Below are 19,141 nucleotides of genomic sequence, written 5' to 3' on the forward strand. Positions count from 1 at the left end.
ATGTGCAGTTTGAGGGTGATGACACCAAGCAGCAATAAGCCAAAAGGGTCTTTTCCTGAGGTCTTTCAGGGATATGTTCTGATTACACAACACATAGGAGTCCCTTGTGTAATTGCAAATAAGCCCAACATGCATCTTTCATTCCCTGGCTCCAATTCACCTGACCATCTGCTTTTCCTGTTTTGAATTTCAGCAACAGCCAGTGGAGGGCTCCAACATCACATTTTTTGTCCTAAAATTGGATTGAGAAACTTACATTTGAGGTTGACTTTAGTCATGACCTTAGTTTCAGTAGCACCTTTGTGCTAAACCTAAATGTTATTTCTTGTAAATTCTGTATTTCTCTCCATTTTTTACAAAAGTGGGGCAGGAGCAAACTTTTTCTCTGGAGCTCAAGGGCCACAGGTCTAGCAGGGCTGTTTAGTTTGAGTTGTAGTCAGTAATAGTTGTAAATCTGATTGTGTTTTAAGTGAAGAAATTCAAGCTACTACTTCACAAACTGTTTCTTTGTCTGTGTAAAAAAAAAAAACAGGAATATAGGCCTACAGAATCTACAAAGAAACCGTCTAATTGTTGCCCAGATTTAGACTAAGTCTGTAATGTGCAAGGTTTCTGAATACTTTCTGTGTACATCTCTCTGTGGATTGAGCATTTTGATACTTTCAGAGTATTTATGTAGCACCTCATCCTGCTTTATAAAAAAGACATAGAAATCTCTCTGTATACAATGTGGGACGTTTACTGAATAATCAACACAATGCATGATGTTTCCTGAGGCTCCCCTCTATTAGTTACATCATGACCAGTGAAATATTCTGGGCTGGATTTGTGGTTTAAGTTCTGCTTAGAAAAATAATTGGTTATGGTTTTGCTGGGATCGATTATTTGGGATTCAGACCATTTATGAACAGAAAGTGATAATAGAAGCACATTTACCATCGATGTGAAGAGATTTATAATGTCAGTAATTTGGTTTGTGGTCCAACACTTAGGCCTTTTAAAGTCATTAGAAAATCCTGTAGCCCAGGAGACAGCTTTGAAAACACACAAACACTTAGCAGGAAATAAAGGTTCAACCCCAATATTTATTTATGAAAAGCCCAGTTATCACAAGGTCTTAAAGGGCTACAACACATCTCATATGGACCAACATGCTATAATTATGAAAAAATAAACAGAGGACCATTTCTCTGATCATGCAGACAAATATAATAATCACAAAGCGTTGCCAGCTATAAGTCTATGTGAAATGTGGAAATATTCCTCATTCTGTACAGTAGATGGTGCCATTGGCCTACCTAACTGCCCTCACAACAATTCATATTTGAGGATCTACACTTAGTTGTGTGATGTTCATGAAAGGGAGAGTGAAGAATGCTCAAAACCAGACCATTGATTTTTCACATAAAAGAAGTGAGCAGCAGAGATGCGTCAGTTTGCCACATTCATTTTTAATAATTTACAAATCAATTTCAAACACAAGAAGGGAACAAAGACAACAGATTGCGAAGGTTATTAGGAGTTTAACGCTGAAGACTGCAAATGTGTTAAATTAAACTTAAAAATGTCTCTGGCGAAAGTGTTGATACAAGTACAGCGTATGCCCATTGTGCATACAGCAATAAACAAACATGATGCATAGATGATGATGACAGTCTTTGAAAGGGAAACAAGACATTTGGAAATTTTAAGTACAGCGTGTTCTCTTTTATCGGACATCTGTACTAAACAATTCCTCCCACATTGTTTTTCACAACCGAAAGCATGAGTCACAGGAAATGGCAAAGCCGTAGCGTGGACTATTATTGTACAAGTGCAGGTGATTGGGTCACATTAATTCATCTCAGGCATTCAAAACAACACGGCACGTTTTTGAAAAGCCTGTAGTACTCCTCCTGAATCTGAAACAACACATTCAAATAGGATTTAGATTAAACCACATAATGTTACACATTAGAATAGAATAGAATAGAATTAGAATAGAATAGAAGAGAAGAGAATAGAATAGTGGGTCAATGAATGTTGAATACTTGATTCTGATCCGACAATTAAAGTATTCTGATTCTCATTTCTGAAATAACAAACTGCTCTGGAGGACCATTTTTAAATCATTATATTATCCTTTTAAAGCCAATATTTTGTATCAAATTATTAATTACTTTAGGAAGTAGCTATGCAATAAAGTTGACAATGTAGAGTGAGTTGGTCATTATTGTGAATGAAACCAATATGTATTTAATTTATTGAATTTGTATTCATTTTAATTAATTTTCCCTTACATTGATAATATAATACTTAAATGCAATAATGAGATACTTGAATATTTCCTAATTTTTAATCTACATTCCGTGGGGAATATTGTACTTCTCTTCTTATCAAAATCAAGCCTAAAACACGTGATAAGTTTGTTACAGAAAAAACTTTGTCTTTAAAATGCTGTGATAATGTTCTTAAAAAAATAAATAATTAATACAACACTTTAAATGGGGCCATTTTGATGAGTACTATTATTTTTAGGAATTCATTTTGATGCTTACATTCATGTACTTACTTACTTACTGTTAGCAACATTTTGAATGCAGGACCTTTACTTCTAATGGAGTATTTTCACTGTGGTATTGTCCAAAACTCTAAATACTTCTTTAATCACCTAACAAAATATAATTACAGTCAAATAAAATTTTCTTAATAGCAAAAAAGATTGTAGATTTCCTTTTTTTATCAACGTACGTATCAAGACGCTTGCTTAACTGTCATTGTCTTCATGTGAACTGCTCACTGTCCAACACAATAAATGTTGAATAAGTCACTGAAAAATCTTAGAAAACGAAATAGAGGGAACAAAAATGAGACTTGTTACCTTCCTGGAAAGGACGCAGAGGAAGATGAAGATGAACATCCCCTGGAAAGCGTTGGCGATGGTGAACAAATATGCAGTGAGGGTGGTCTCATGGAGGATGTGCAGCACTCCTAAAGCCCAGGTGGCTCCCAGCACGAACAGCAGAGCCAAGGCACCACGGGCGCAGGCCCTGAGGGTGGTAACACTGACTTCAATGCAAAAAAATCTTCTTTTTTAACCCAACAAACAACTAATTCTAATTTGACAGTAGAAGGACACCACATGATACCACAGTAATCCACAAGATAAGGAAATTACAGCTTGATTTTCAATATTCATTTGACCTTCTCAGCAAGAGTACAGATAATCCTACCTGATGTTTTCGTAGTGGCTGATTTCAGGCTTTTTCACAGCAGTATGCCGGTACACTTTGTAGATGATTACTCCAAAAGCCAAGAGATTAACCTTTAGAGGAGATCGACCAAAACAAACATGACAAACAAACATGATCAAATGCATATTTATCTTTGAGACAATCCCTATTTGATGATTCTCATTAATACTTAAACATCCATTTTTAGAACTTACCAGAATGATCAAACACGCCGGCCCGATGAAACTCCATATGAAGTGGTTTTCTGTGCTCAGCCAACACCTGTAATACAAATAGAGAAAATGTTTGTTGTTTTTTAAAGATCCCATGTTGTAAAAAGTGAGTTTTGCATGTTTTGTTTAGTTATAATATAAAGCAGGCTGGAGGTGCTATATAAATCCTGTGAAAGTATCAACACACTCCAGGCACACAGCAAGTATTCAGAAGCTGTCAGGACTAATAAATAGTTGTGAGGAGATAGAAAGTGTCGTTACACTGCCATTACAGTCATTGCCTGGCTGTAATGATGGTGCAAAGACACAAAGAGCGCAGATGTGGAAGACCCAGAATGTTGACCAATCAGAGCAGACTGGGCTTTCTAAAACAGAGCATTTTAGACAGACAGGATAAGAAACATTGTGTGTTTTTTGTAAATTAAAGCATGTAAACATTTAACAAACTAATAGAAACCCAAAATACATATGAACCTGAAAACACTTTTATTTACAGAATGTATGTTTTAAAAGGTTTTTGTTGCAAAACCCCCTTCTGCAGAAGCAAGAACTTCTACTATCATTATCCTACTAATCTAGCCTAATCTTACGATAATATTACAAGGGCTTAATACATACACTCTTATCTTACAAGCACAAAACCAATTGCTTATGAAAGCTACAATCAGCACTTCTTTTGCATGAACTCAATATTTTGATTAAATTCGTTTTCATTAAAAAACAACAGACCTACTTTTATTTATAGATTTATATTATAACTCTCCATGGTACCCCAAAACCTTTAATAATTTATTTTACATTAATACAGTTATTACCTTGCTCTCTTCAAGATTGTCTATGCATCTTCTACTTCTTTTATGTCCTCACAGGCTAAATTTAATTTCTGCCCCCTTATATTTATAATTAATATCATTTGTTCATATTTTTTTCCTGGGAAAAAAAAATGCTGAATGGGTTTAAAAAATAGTTATTTTGTACTTTTTGACTTTATCTTCACAACTCTCTTTACACTTACACTTTTTCAGTGCCATAATACTTATAGCCGAGTGTTGCCGAGATGGCCACCACAACTGCCGGGCTTCCATAGCCGAAGATGTAAAAGTTACGGTGCAGGAACCCCTTGTTGTAGATGACACCAACCACTATTAAGTACAGATGGATGCCCTCGATGCACATCCAGGCAAAAGCCGCAAGGAAGAAATAGTGCAGCAGCCCTGCAATAACAGAGCAGAAAAGCTGCCAGACAAAAGAGGAGAGAGGGAGACAGAGATTTCACAATTTTATGATGTATTAAAGTACAGTTATTTCTCCCGTATATGTTAGTATTTTCATTTGCACATATCTGTTTCTTTATTTAGCCGAATCTTCAAACATTTACATGTGAAAGAAGCCTTTAAATGAGCATGCATAATTATTTTGTTCAACACAAAAGTAAGTTGAAGCGTAAGTGAGAGGTGCTTTACCATCCCATATACTTATGAGAAGGGTTTTTAATCAATAAGTATATGCACATACGAACAGAAAAAGAAGATTTCTTTTGTTTCGCTAGTTTCATCCGGAGATCACCTTATGTGTGTTCATGTTGATCCCCACCAGGAAGATGAACTCGGCCATGAAGAGGCTGCAGCACAGGTTCTTATGGATGGTGGTTCTGGTGCTCTGGATCTCACTGAAGAACCAGAAGGTGAAGATGCACATGGACAGGCAGATGAGGGAGATGATCATCCCCAGCTGGGTGATCCGGGTGAGGATGGTGTTGTGGGCAACCAGCTGATTAGCAAAAGGAAAGGGAGGTGTTTCATTCACGCTTTCATGGTGTGTTGTAATTTCTTGTTTTGCCTGCTTGAATTTATTCGATCTGACATTGATGGTAGAGGCTGGGGTTACACCAATACTGTATGTTGGATGGGCTTGTCACTGGACTGCTCGTGCTGTACCAGATATCAGACGGTTGTTGTTGTTCAAAATGTTAATTTTATTTTTGCATGATTCATTTTAATTAACTTAATTGCTCGTTCTTTTTTGGCAAATGGATTCTTCATTTATAAATGCAACCCCTGCAGTGCTCCCAAATCCTTCAAGAAAATGTAATAATTTGAGGGCACTATCGAGTGCTATAAAACAACGGGGAGTGTATCTTTAAAAGATGTGGGTGGATATTTCGCACAGTTTCTCTTCCATTCAATATGTCCAGTGAGTCACATTGTCTTTAGGAACTGCTTAACCTGAACAGAAATTCATTATTTTTGATTTGAACTTTTTGTGTCTCCCAACTTATCAAGAATATAATCATGTGTGGAACCCAATACCTGGAAGACAAAAGTAAGTAGCAAGAAGTTCTATATTATGCTTTAATCAGCACCTTTGTTGGTCTTCAAAAACCTATATTGGTGGAAAATAAGCGCACACAGAGGTACATCTAAATTGTGTTTAATCTAAATAATTGTGAAACATAAACATTAGGTAACACCATTCATTACATTTAAGGTATTACTGTAATTTGTCATTTTCCAAACTTTCTTATTTCTAGTGATGATTTAATATTTTATAACAACACCCATTGGATGATCTGAAAATGCACTGTCACAAAGTTTTCTTAGCTCATTTTTGAGCGACATCTTTTTCACGTGATACTTCATACAACTATATAGATCTGAGCACAAAAATAATAGTATAAGTAATGAATAATATAAATAAAATATAACTAATATATTAATATAAAACACTTATTATGAGAATTAAATAGTAAATATATTCACTTCCTCAGTGAGGTTAGGTTTATAATTAGTTATATAGTTATAATAACTCATAGATCTAAGGCTCAATATTCTATATCTGCGGTATAAGTTCAATAAATAAATCATTTTCGTAAGATAGAAATCCAGATCCAGATATTAGGTCCAACCTTTTCCCCTCAAATCATTTTAATAAATAATGTAAAGCCCCAGTGGAGAAATGTAAAAAAAAAAAAAAAAAGGAAATACCTTTGTACAGTTGTATTTTTAATGTGTGATCACTCACATTGGCTCGCCCAGAGGACATGAGGATGGCAAAGTGTGTGAGGTGATTGCAGGAGCAGGTGGTTGCGTTGCTGTTGACGTTGACGGTGTCGCAGCCATGAGTGGCCCAGTGGCCCTGCAGGCTGTCCGGCTCGTACTCCCAGAAGGCGCACTTCGCAACATCAGCTTTAGTGTCTATGGGCTTTAGAGGATAGAGAGGAATAAAGATCCTGTTAACTGTTCATGGTGCAGTTTTTATTTGCACTGTGTTGCTTTTGTGTTATCACAAAAGATTGTGCAGAGCACTTTAATGAATTATCCATCCAACATTTGTGTGTATCTGAAATTATATTTAGAAGTTTGACTTTAATATCATTTTACATGGGTTTTCCGATTATTGCATCAGTTTCTCTTACTATTCATATTGTAATAGAACTTTACGACTCATTATTAGAAAAATTTAAATGCCAAGTAATTATCATGCATGACATTGGGTCAAATGAATAGCCCCGGGCATAAAATGCAGTCATGTGTGCTGCACACAATGCAGCTAACTGTAGGTGTTTTTGTGGGAAAGTAATCTCATTGGTATGTGCAGTCTAAATGCCATTAAAATTCATAAGAACATATTGTCAACATATTTTCCATAAATTATTATGTGCAATTTTACTTTAATTACAATGATCCACACAACAACCACATTTGCAAAAAAAATTAACATATATAAATGAAATACAATTCAAATATGGTTTACTTTTAGTATTTTCAGGTTTAGTTTTATGCTCTGGATCTACACCATGTTTACATTCAATTACATTTGCAACCCATTTTTTGTGTAAAAGCAGTTATTTATAATATTTAATAACAACATTTTTCTTTTAAATGAATGCATGCAGAGTGTGCCACAAGAATACTGAACAGGTGCAAGCATGAAAAAAAACCTGTGCGTCACAGGGAAATACCACTTCGCTGGTAGAAAGTGTCTGCACGAAAATGGCGCCCAAATTATTGATTGTTGCTCTTTGAAGGTAATTTACAGAGGATTTTCACTGCTCAACATAAATCATCACCTCCTTTGTTAGGCTTTAGCCTCGAGGGTCCAACAAAAATAATGATTTCACTTTCTCATACATTTTAATTATCTTAAAAGAAAATACCAGTACATTAACTTTTAGGGTTATTTCACTCATTACTCTCTTTCTTTCTTTCCTCCATCATCTATTTACCTTTCCTTTTCCATTTCCATGAACTGAGAGGTCGTTGCAAGAAATACATGGAGCCAAATCTTAAAATTTCATAAAAACCTTGCACAAACCACTAACTAATCCTCCCATGTGAGTTTGCTTGAATTTGACTTTAATGGAAACACTGGCAGTTATCAAGTTACTGCGAGAGTCAGTGTGGGAATAAGAAAGCAGCTCTTTACTGCAAAAGAGAATGCAGTGATGGCTCCAGTCTGACAAGGATATTCATGATGGGATACTGATGTTTCAAACTGAACACGATCCTATTGGAAGCTACTGTAATGCAGATAAATTAATGCTATACCACAGTAAAATTAGTAGCCTACAGTAACCTACAGGAGATGGTGGGCCGCATGCCCCCAGTTTGGAGAAGCAAGCAGGAGGATGGGGGCAGCAGCTATTAAGAAAAAATCAATATCATTAAGAGGAAACTTTATTTAGAATATTTTCCACCGCTTTTCCTTACAGTTAAACAGCCCTGTTTTAGTTTCTGCTGGGAACTGAAGCTGTTCTATGCTCTCTTCATAGCTACGGCTCACCATTGACAAAAAGAGTAATTCTACCTTGCAGAGCACGAAAGTTTACCTTTAAATTTACAAATAAACTTAAGATATTGTTATTGTCAATGGAGTCTGGTAGCTTTGAAGAGAGAGAAGAACGGCTTCAGTCCGCCCCGCATAAACTTAAACAGGGCTATCTGGCGGCAAGGTTAACCTGTGAAAATATTCTAAATGTATCATGCACTTAAACAGATAATGTTTCTTTTTTAGGTAGCTAAGATATATTTAGCTATTGCTCCCGTCCACATCAGTACATTTCCTTGCTTCTGTACCTGTCTTCCCGCCTGCTTCTCCAAACTGGAGGTGCCTCATACGACTGCACTTCAAAAAAATCAGAACTATCCCTTTGAAGTGAAGAAAAACTTTCTTCTAGATTGCGTTCAGATTTGTGAAACAATAGGTAAACTTTTTTCAAAAATATAATTAAGAGAGATGGTAATTTCGTCCCATGGTCAGTTTTAAAATGCTGCTTGAATAAATTAAGTAAATGATGAATAAGGAAGAAGAGCATTTCCATCATCGAATAACTGGGTCAAAAGAACCTCCCCATGTTTTGTACAGAAACTCCAAAGCAGCATGCATTTTATGTATTTTGAAGGTATACATTAAGAGTGCAGAAGTGGAGAAACAATGTAGCCAGCCTCAGCATTCTGTACAGTCTTTACCTCGTTGTGTCTCAGAGTGAAGGTGACATGGTCAAGTTGGTAAACGTCAGCAGGTTTGACGGCTGCTGCTATGACTCGGGAGTTGACAGTGATTTCCCCAGTCCCTGCATAACGCGAGTAGTCGGTGACACCTGGGTCGCTGCTCGGCTTCAGGATGTCACCGATGCTGTCATATCGCACAAACACCACTGACACACTTCCTGATGGACAAAAGTTTAACAAAGACAGGAGGGAGTCAGACTTGCTTTCTTACTTATTGTATTTTAAATCAAACTTTGCAAGTCAATTAAAACTCTTAGATCATGCAGAGCAGAATGCTTTCGGGGACAAATTAAGAGTCAGTGTGTATTTAGCTAATTTACCGTATGGACAGTAAATCAAATGTACAATAACAACATTTTACATCACTGAATTTCTTTAATGGTTTGATCTGTTTCTGTTTGTAAGAGGAGTTAATGTTCATAAACAAGCATTGTTGTTGGGTTTTTTTTTATTTTGCATGATGCTTGGGTTGCCATCAGGACAAGACAGACTTACAGATTTTGGGATGGGCGACCAAAGTTAGATTGTATTGCTCAGATTTTATTGGACTGAATTATAATATATGCCCCTGAAAGAATCAGCAAAAAAATAGACTGTACAGGATTATATTTAGATTTTAGAAATATAATAAGGCCTACTTAAGTTTTCTTTGGCATCCAACATATGTGGCATATGGCATCTGCGTGCTTGTGTACAAGCATGCAGATGGTCACAGATTTCACCATCCTTTAAACACGAAAACTAGGCTACTTTACCATTCCTGTCCTCCTCTGGTCTCAGTTTTGGAGTTAGATTTATATGATCTCCTCCCATGGAAGCAGACAGTTTGGCTTTTGTGTGACGATTATCAAAGGTGAAGAGTTTCAACTCTGTGGGTGAGGAGGGGGGAAAAAGTTAGGCATTTCAGGGTATTAAACATATGAACATGATAATTATCCAACACTTTCCTGCACGCAGGTGGCAGGACCATTTAATATAATTTCAGTGTCTGTGAGAGCGCTGTGTTAATACTTATCTCACCCATTTCCGTGGCTTTGATTTGGAGCTCAGATGGAGTTTTGTAGCTGTTACCAAGAGCCAGAGCACTTTCCTCAACAGTATGTAGCAGCTTGGTGATGGTATGTTCACGACGCTCTTCTTTAATTCGGCTCCAAGCCACAAGTTCATCCTTCTCCACCAAGTTGTTTACTGCTTTCACTAATTTCTGTAGGAAAACAGATGCATCAGTGTGACACGTGCATCATAATATGACATATGCCTATACTGTAGTATGTTTGTAGGTAATGTTATATTTATCTGTCTCTTTTGACATTTCAATTATCTCTGGATATGATGTGGCTTTTATTATTGTTGTGCACACAGTAACCATGGAAACAGTCACAGATATTTCTCCACACAGTGCAAGGGAGAGGTTAATGGACAACTTCTGAGGAAAACAGAACTCCTCAGTACACGATAAGAAGGAATTGAATTGGACAGTTCAAAGCCAGACTGCAGTTCAGGCAGAAGTCCAAATGCTGATTGAGAAACAAGAATGCTAAACAAAGATTACTGTTAGAGTTGAGTTGATGACGGATGGTTTGACAGTGTAATCCTTGTCTTCGGCAGCCAGTGTTGATGCAGATCGACGCAAGGCCTCAACATATGCAATCACTTCCACTGAGGTGAGTTCGCCGGACGTCTGCTCAGCAATTTCTTTCAGTAGACTCTGGGGCTCCGTGAGGTTAGTCATCTAGGATATGGGGGTGGGGTGGGGGTAGAGTATTTGTAATGATATCACATTCCTGCAACATATGTCATCCAGTCCTACATGGTTTCTTAAAAGCATTGATATGCTGTAGATGTATTTTTTGACGGTCACTGATATTTCTGCAGCTTTTTAAAAAAAAGGATAATAGTATGCAGCTCACTCACAAACTCAATAATGTGCACATGCATATTTACTTGGAGATTCACCACAGGGAGGAGCTATTTGGTCAATTTCAGAGCAGACATATGGAAGCAGATCAGACATGTCCATAGCCTCTTACAAATAATGGAAATAATATTTAATGACATGTTAATACATGTGCCACCTGCAGGCAATGACAATTATGCAATTGGCAATTGTAATAATGTAATACTTCTTTCTTTTCCTCGACATCTATGAACTTAACTTAGCATTCAGTTTAAGGTTAGCAGCCTAAGTGTTTTTATAAATGCTCATCTAACCAGAGTTAAATATTTTATGCTCCTTCCTCAGTTCTGGAGAAAAGAGGATGCAGGATGACACAAATATATTCTTCAGAAAATAGTATATGCTCTAGTTCAAAATAAACAAACACCCCCCCCCCCCACACACACACACACACCCCGGAAAAGTCCTGAATACACACACACACACACACGCACGCACGCACGCACACACACACACACACACACACACAAAGCAGCTATTGATTTAAAAAGAAACAACTGTAACACCTATTGCCTGCAGATGGCCTATTACTCGACTGCAAAAAAACTTTTACTTCTTTTTACTTCTAAATGGCGCACATTGACATATAAATCCTAAACCAGTACTGCTCTAATTATTCTTGCCTAGGGCTTACATTGAACAATTGTAATACAATTAACTGTACCACTACAGTTGACGTTTGCCAAGGATGTTAGGTTTTCAGTTAAGATTGTTTTTTCTGTTTCAGTTTTTCAGCAGATTAAGGAAAAACTAATAACCCAATTTTCCTGAAACTTGGTGGGAGGGTGAAGCATGCCATGGACCAAGGTAGAACCCATTAAATGTTGTTGTGGATCCAAATCATGGGGCGGATACCAACCCATTCTCATCCCAACTTGGCAAAATTCGCTTAGCCGGACCCCTGCGAGTCACTTGTCAACACAATGGGTTGCCCTGCATGTCAAACTGTGATGCTCCACTATTTATGCTTGTTTTAAACACAGGGAACGTTTGGTTAATATGTGAATTCAAACAACACTGTGGTTAGGTTTAGGCAACAAAACCACTTGGTTAGGATTAAGAAAAGTTCCTGGGTGGGGTTAAAACAGGACACGAACTGCGGTCTCCTGGTTAAAGTCCAGTGTTTGTTTGACTCATCCAACACCATAACATCCTTCCTATGCAGACTCTGTTGCTGTTAATGTTGTTGGAGCACTTGCTTGAAGCATCTTTTATTGCCATGCATGGTATTACAGTTTCAAGCCTGGTGCATACAAAAGTTCAAGGTTGCCTTGTGCTTGCTTCCATATCAAACGCCGAGGGCATTCACAAAATGGCAATGCACTCTCTGAGTGCCCTTCTTGTTTGTTTTTGTTTTATTTGTATGAGGCACACATTTCCAATAAACAGTTTATTGAAGTGCAACAATTTGTGCACCTGCCACACGACAATGACAGGGGAGTCGCACAGCCAGGTACTGTAAGGAATATGTTTTTGTCATGGAAATAAAGAAAAGAAACCCAGACAAATGTGCTCAGCAAGATAATGAGTATTCCAAAAGTGTCTAGAATATGTTCATTTAAATAATCTAATAGAAATTACATTTTAGAGCTTATATTCAGTCATTTGTAGTGAAATACGTTTAAAAAGTAACTCTCCCAACATTGCCTATAGGTGGCGCAACAGAAGGCGCAGGACTGCAGATTTCAATGAGTTGGTACTGAAAGTGACAGTTGGATAATTGTGACTGCCTGGTGTTGTGTGTCCTTGTAACTGTACAATATAACGTCAGCCTGTTTCATTTCATGTTCATCCTGTTTCTCTCCAACAGAGGGCAGTGTCATCATTTCTATGTTTACCTCATTAATCACAACGAGAGGTACTTACATATTCAAGTGTTTTGTTGACCGTTTGTGTGATGCACCCGATGTTGTCATGGCAGTATTTTTGGGGATGCTCTGGAAAAAACAACAATTACCTGAAGTGTCTCTTTGATTTCTGAATTAATTTTCATTATTTCACCAGGATAAAGCATGTTAAAGTAAAGTCTGTATTGCCTAAAACCTACACAGAACAAAAAGAATCACGTGGATCTCTTTCTGCTCAACATAGCTTAAAACATCAGATAACTTGAGATTGCACCGTTAACTTGATGTATTGCATAATATATACTAAAAGAAATGTTTCAAATGTTTCAGTTCTGTGTTGTGGCATGTGTGACAGAGAAAGTAAAAAAAATGATGCCTTGAATCTAAGTATTAGTGCATGAGTTCGTGTGTGTGTGTGTGTGTGTGTGTGTGTGTGTGAGTGTGTGTGTGTGTGTGTGAGCGTCTTCATCCTCATACCGACCTTTACATCTTACACCTCTCTCAGGATGAAAGTGCTTAGCGCCTGAAGTTGGGATGTAATCACGCTGACAGGTGCAATAGAAAGATCCATTCGTATTATGGCAGTGTGAGTTTGGTCCACAGACCTGTCCTGACTTGCATTCATCAATGTCTGAAAGATGCAAATGAGGATGTCAGCACCAATAAAAAATAAACACAATGTGATAAAAGTAAAACTCTTGACATAACATAACATAATGTAAACGATTATAAATACAGACATTAACAGACACATGTCTCTGAAGTATTTCCCCCTCAAAATTAAAAAAAGTAATGCTGCAAGTGAAGTTAATGTTTCATCTTCATACAAATAAAAAATGTGGTGAAGAAGCCCTACTCATTACATTTAATATACATTGTATAATTGATTTTAGAGGAGAAACTGCAATCCTTAGATACACATTTATATATTCATAAATCAGCCTCTAAAATTAGCTATATGCTTGTGCATTCCATTAAATGATGTGTGCCGCCCAGCTGGATATCTGCAGGAATACTTTATGCTACAACATTGGAGAACGTGTTGTTCTTCTATTGAAAATAGAGCAAAAGATCTCGGGTGGTTACTCAGAACAGCAGATGGGAAGGAAGTGAAAGGCAGAGGGGAATCCACCTCCAACATGTTTATCCTCCTCAGTACAGTGAAATAGAAAACACTTCACACAAACACACTCACAAACACACACACACACACACGCACACACACACATACACACACACACACACACACACATTCCTGACACCCTCACAGCTGTGTGATAACAGCTTTCACACATATACATGATATGTTGCCTAGTCGTACGTGGGGTTCTCTGTCAGTGCGCGTGTGTGCGAATGAGCAAAACAAACTTCTGTACATTTCTAATACTGAGCGAGTGGATTGGAGATTACCAATGCATTCAGTGCCATCATTGGGCTGGAACTCGGCCTTTCCCGTTGACGTGTATCCAGAGACACATGTACAATAGTAGCTGCCCACTGTGTTGGTGCAGCTCCCCCTGTCTCCGCAGATATTAGTCACATTCTGGCACTCGTTGTCATCTGTGGTGAAAAAAGCAGGACAGAAAGTAAAGTTTGTTGCTGGAGGAAAAAAAACAAACTCAAATAGGCTTAACAAACAAACTGGATGAGCAAAGAAAATGTAAAAAGAGATTTTTGAAAAATTAAATGCTTTCATGCTGCTGTGATGCAGTTGTGATAACAGTTGAAGACTAGCCTACTTAGGCATACTCTTCATTTTTGTTCCGAATACAAAATTTATGAGTGTTTAGATCTTAAAAAATAGAGTTTTAGAGTATTACACAAAGATATATATGTATGATAATAGTTCAATTCAATTCAATTCAATTTTATTTATAATGTCGAATCATAACAAAAGTTATCTCAGGACACTTTACAGAGTAGGTAAAGACCACACTCAATGACTTATTTATGATTTACATAGACCCAACAATTCCTCTGTAGAGTACGGTGGCAACGAAAACCTTCCCTATAACAGGCAGGAACGTCAGACAGGAGGAAGAAAAGGAGAGAGAAAGAGAGAAAAGACACACAGATGGACAGAGAGAGACAGACACACTTCCAGAGATGCAAGCAAAGCCTAACAGTAACTATAATAATATTTATAGTAATGTGAATATAACGTATATGTTAAGTCAGTTAATACAACAAAATAGTAGAAACAAGCACAGCTAAGGTGACAGAATATGAAAATGATAATAATTATGGTGGCAAACATGATCAATGATGAGTAGTGGCAATAGCAGCTACGATACAGCTACAAATTTTATAGTTTATTAAACTAGTGATAGTATATATGAGTAACAGTGATAATAGCAGCAGGAAGCGTCATGTAGGACCACGGCAGCAGGCACCACCACGATCAAGAGAGGCCTGCGAGACGACAAAGCACAAAAAAACTCCGGGGAAGAAGCTGAATTAGTAACATGCATTGATGAGACATGAATGGTACAGACAGAGAGGAGAGAAGCTCAGAGTATCAGGAAAAGTATTATCCCCCGGCAGACTAGGCCTAATCGTGTGTTATATATATATAATAATAAAGTGTTATATCTTGGATGTTTAATGCATTTTAACAGGCTGTTTTTCAATGAATTATAGAGTCTACTAAGATTTCTTTAGTTGATTAGTTATTTTTAATGCTTTTTTTCATGCTGAATGGTGTTTTTCTAACAAAAGTATGTGCACATGCATCTCTGGTAAACACATTACTTAAAGTGATGCTTTTGCATGGCTCTTTGTGGAGAAACTCAGCATTACGGATCTGTCGATTCAATCAACGAATCGATTAGTCAACAAAATCGTATGAGTGTTAGTCGACAAAGACTTTCTTTAATCCAGGGCAGCTTTAGTTCCTTTTTTTGTTCAGTCTGTACCATCACTCTGTCTTCCTTCTGCTACATTTCCCACAAGGCATTTCAGTATACTCTGCATAGCGAGTTGCTATCAGCTATTCTGTTTAGTTTCTGTTGAAGATATTTGGAGATGATTGTAGTTGAGTCATGACGAAGAATTAGTGCAAGTGTCTTTCCTCACTCAAAGTGTAATTTAGCCTGCAGTTGATGAAGAAAATATAATTCTCTGCTCTGCTTCTTCAGCAATTAATTTCTCCATTGACTGTATTCGAAATAGCTGAGAGCCCTCGCAAAGAGTGATGTTAATCCTTTATGTTCAACTGAAAATAGTGCAGTAAGTTATCTCTGCTTGAGTAAAATGGATAACACCAAAAAGGATACATTTCCTCAAAAGTAGCATAACACGCTTGGGTTGCGGCATTTCTTAACAAGAACATGTTTTTCAAATACGGAAACCAGAGGGAAAAACGAAAACTTGTAATGTCTTTGGGTATCAGTTAAGGAAAGATGATTTGGTTGGATTATGTCTATAGCAACAATGTTGAAACTCCTATATTACCCCATTAATGTCCAGACACTAACCCCATACAATCACCTTAGCAGCATATTTCCAGATTTAATCTTTTTTCCAGCTTTTTACAAATGTTGACTTAATCTGTCCTCCATAGTTAGATCACAAGAATTCTTGAGTTTGAGCCTGATCCGGGGTCCTGGCGTTGATTTGAAGTTGATGAAGCTCAGTTGTGGTCTTGTCTCAGGCTCCACTAAGTTAGTCTAGTCTTGATTAAAGCCTGGCTGGCTTTTTGATTGCTGAGCAGTTGTTTGCCTTTGTTTGATTTTGAGAAACTCAAATTACTTAAAATATTTTTTTCTCTGTTGCCCAGGTTTAAAAAGCAGAGATACAGAGCAGTTTGCAGCGGATGCTGCTGTGGCCAACGCATTATAGAAAAATGCTGTTCCAGCTTTATTCTCAAACACACCTTCCGTCTCGGTTTACTGGAAATGACCTGGTAAGACTTTCCACTGTTGTTTTCTATGATTGATGCTTTGCTCTTCCTCTCTTCTGTACCTTTTGCGCAAAAAGCTGTCTGTCTGTGAAGGGAAATCCTCTGTTCTGATGAGAGGTGACTATATTCAAAGAGGAAATACCTCCATAACACACAGGACCCTTGAGCTGTTATTGCTGCACAAACATTACACCCACATGTTTTTATCATTCACTTTGATGCCTTTGTTTTATATTCATGTGCATAGTGGAAAGGGCTTTTGTCACTCTGTTTCTGAAAAAAAGTTAAGTAAACATAATAGATAGCTTAACAATTCTATGTATAAGTGGTTGTTTTTCTTTTAAAACAAAACTTTTAATAGCAGTTCAGTCTTTACACCAAAAACGAATGTAGATTGAATTAATTTATCTGTAACATTTTACTAATTGCAACTTTATTCCATGATTGTTTCGCATGAAATTAACTCATACACCAATTGAATCAATTTTTAAATGTGCTACTCCATAAGGGCTCCATTAACCTCCAACTCCATTGTACCATTTTGTTTTAAAATCATTCGCCACAGTGTTTGTATAACTCACATTTTTGATTTACTTTTGGCCCTTGAAATATGTAAGCCGTACTGTGATTGTGATCAGGTTTGGTCAGGAAACAAAAAGAGTTCCAGGAATTCTAATCGGCCCAGAAACATAACAGGAGTAACAATGCTGACCGAGAGGCAATGCTGGCCATTAAAAATGTTACTAATAAAGCTGTATTGTGAAGATATCTTCTCACATTGCAGTGTTTCTCTGTAATTAACTTACTTAGGTAAGCTGCCAACTGGCTGGTGGAGAATACAAAAAACAACACAGCTAGCCCAACATATAGAAACTGTCTCAAAAATGGTGGGCACAAACTTACACAGATAACTTATACAGATCTTTCTTGAACCTGCCCTGCAAGGTGCCTTCATGTTTTCAAAAGGCCATTCAGCCCAGTCACAGGAATTAAAAGCAAGATTTGATGGTAAAAATTAAGTTTACTTGTATGTTAAAATCACTAAGTCAGTTGATTCTAAGAAAATTACACATTTTGGCTTTACCACTGTTAAACATAATGTGTGTTTTCTGGGGAGCTGACCCTCTCAATTTTTTGAGATAATGAGAGAAAAGTAGTTGCAGAAGTGCAATATTGTACAAAACATGCTGATTTCTGTTGATCCAATGACCACAGATAGTATTTTATGTGTTTATGTGTATCGTTACTTAAATTTTGATAAAAAATTGAATGGGGCTTTGTCGTGAGCAGTCATCTTAAGACGCTTTAACACATCACATCTAGTGCCTGATATATTTTTAACTGCTTCCATCCTAGTTATTTTTGCACTGCAGTCAACCGCCATAAACGGTTCAATTAAGCCTTATGTGTACAAATGTCTGCCTCATGTTTCTGTCTGCTCATGTTGTGCAGCCACAAAAAACAAAGGCTTCCTAAAATAGTCAAGGCTTCCAAGACAGCTACACAAAAGGTTGCACTCTTGTATAACATATGGGTGACTTTGTATATTTATATTTACCATTGCAAAACGTTGTTCCGTCTCCAGTATATCCACGGACGCAGAAGCAGGCATCGTTTGATCCATTTGAGGTCTTGCACGTTGCAAGTTGGTGACAAGAATCACAAATATCAGAGAGACTGCATGGGTCCAACAGACTGGAGAGCCATGCTGCATAGACACAAGAGTGTGTAATTTTAACTTATACCGTGGAAGTCACAGCCCAAATCATTTTGCATTTCCACTGCTGCTTCTTTAAGCATGTGGGGTTTCAGTAACAATTTTTCCTTTTTTTTTTCACTGTTGTTAACCTGCTACTCATTTAACCACACGGGATCCACTGAACTGATCCATTGAACCGCAGTACATACACGTAACAACACAAACAATCTGCTGTAAATGAAAAAAAAACAACATCAACCAAGCCCCCAGTTATAATTTTGAAAAATCTTGGGCTCAACTGCCCCATCACAGAGCCTACACTCATCATAGTTACTATGAGACCTCATAAATACAGACACATGTACCATCTCCCTATAAGACACCTGCCTTGCTAGATGATAGATAAGTTCACATACCTGTCAAAAGTACAAGTTTCATTGGTGGCTTGAGCAAAGACTCCATACTTGCGCTGGGTCTTGATTCTACTTTTAGCACAGACTGTGGAGGGCTGGCTGGTGACGTCTATTTCCTTGCATCAGTTTTCCTGTTTCCCTAAACCTGGCCCTTCCTGTCTTGATCTTTAATCTGCTTTCAAAAACATGCAGCCTGGTCCCTTCGCCAAGCCGCCCCAACACACAGCACCCAACACACTTTCTCATTCGGTTCTACACCAAATATAAAAGATGTTTTAGCAGCATTCAGTCACTTATTGGTTGCGTTGTTGACACTGTGACCTATGTCAGCCTTTTGGAAACCTCCGTTCCATTGTTCTCAGTTGAGCA

The 19,141-nt window shown here is 37.4% G+C and overlaps 1 protein-coding gene across 2 annotated transcripts; it reads right to left on the minus strand.

Moving 5' to 3' along the window:
- Positions 1 to 1,450: 1,450 nt before the first annotated feature.
- Positions 1,451 to 18,839, minus strand: adgrl4 (adhesion G protein-coupled receptor L4). 2 transcript variants are annotated; one of them, XM_083911308.1, is made up of 16 exons: positions 18,776 to 18,839; positions 18,219 to 18,368; positions 14,170 to 14,319; positions 13,241 to 13,390; positions 12,779 to 12,849; positions 10,508 to 10,687; positions 9,976 to 10,159; positions 9,711 to 9,824; positions 8,914 to 9,113; positions 6,467 to 6,646; positions 5,012 to 5,215; positions 4,461 to 4,681; positions 3,428 to 3,494; positions 3,213 to 3,304; positions 2,861 to 3,029; positions 1,451 to 1,901 (listed from the first exon to the last, which is right to left on the minus strand). In XM_083911308.1, exons 1-16 carry the CDS (start codon positions 18,819 to 18,821, stop codon positions 1,839 to 1,841), a joined length of 2,241 nt encoding a protein of 746 aa, XP_083767434.1. In that variant the 5' UTR covers positions 18,822 to 18,839; the 3' UTR covers positions 1,451 to 1,838. The 2 variants fall into 2 exon arrangements, with proteins under 2 accessions (XP_083767434.1, XP_083767433.1); XM_083911307.1 differs by having other exon boundaries at positions 2,861 to 3,044.
- Positions 18,840 to 19,141: the final 302 nt, after the last annotated feature.

This window comes from Echiichthys vipera (assembly GCF_963691815.1).
Source record: "Echiichthys vipera genome assembly, chromosome: 3".
NCBI classification, from domain to species: Eukaryota; Metazoa; Chordata; class Actinopteri; order Perciformes; family Trachinidae; genus Echiichthys; species Echiichthys vipera.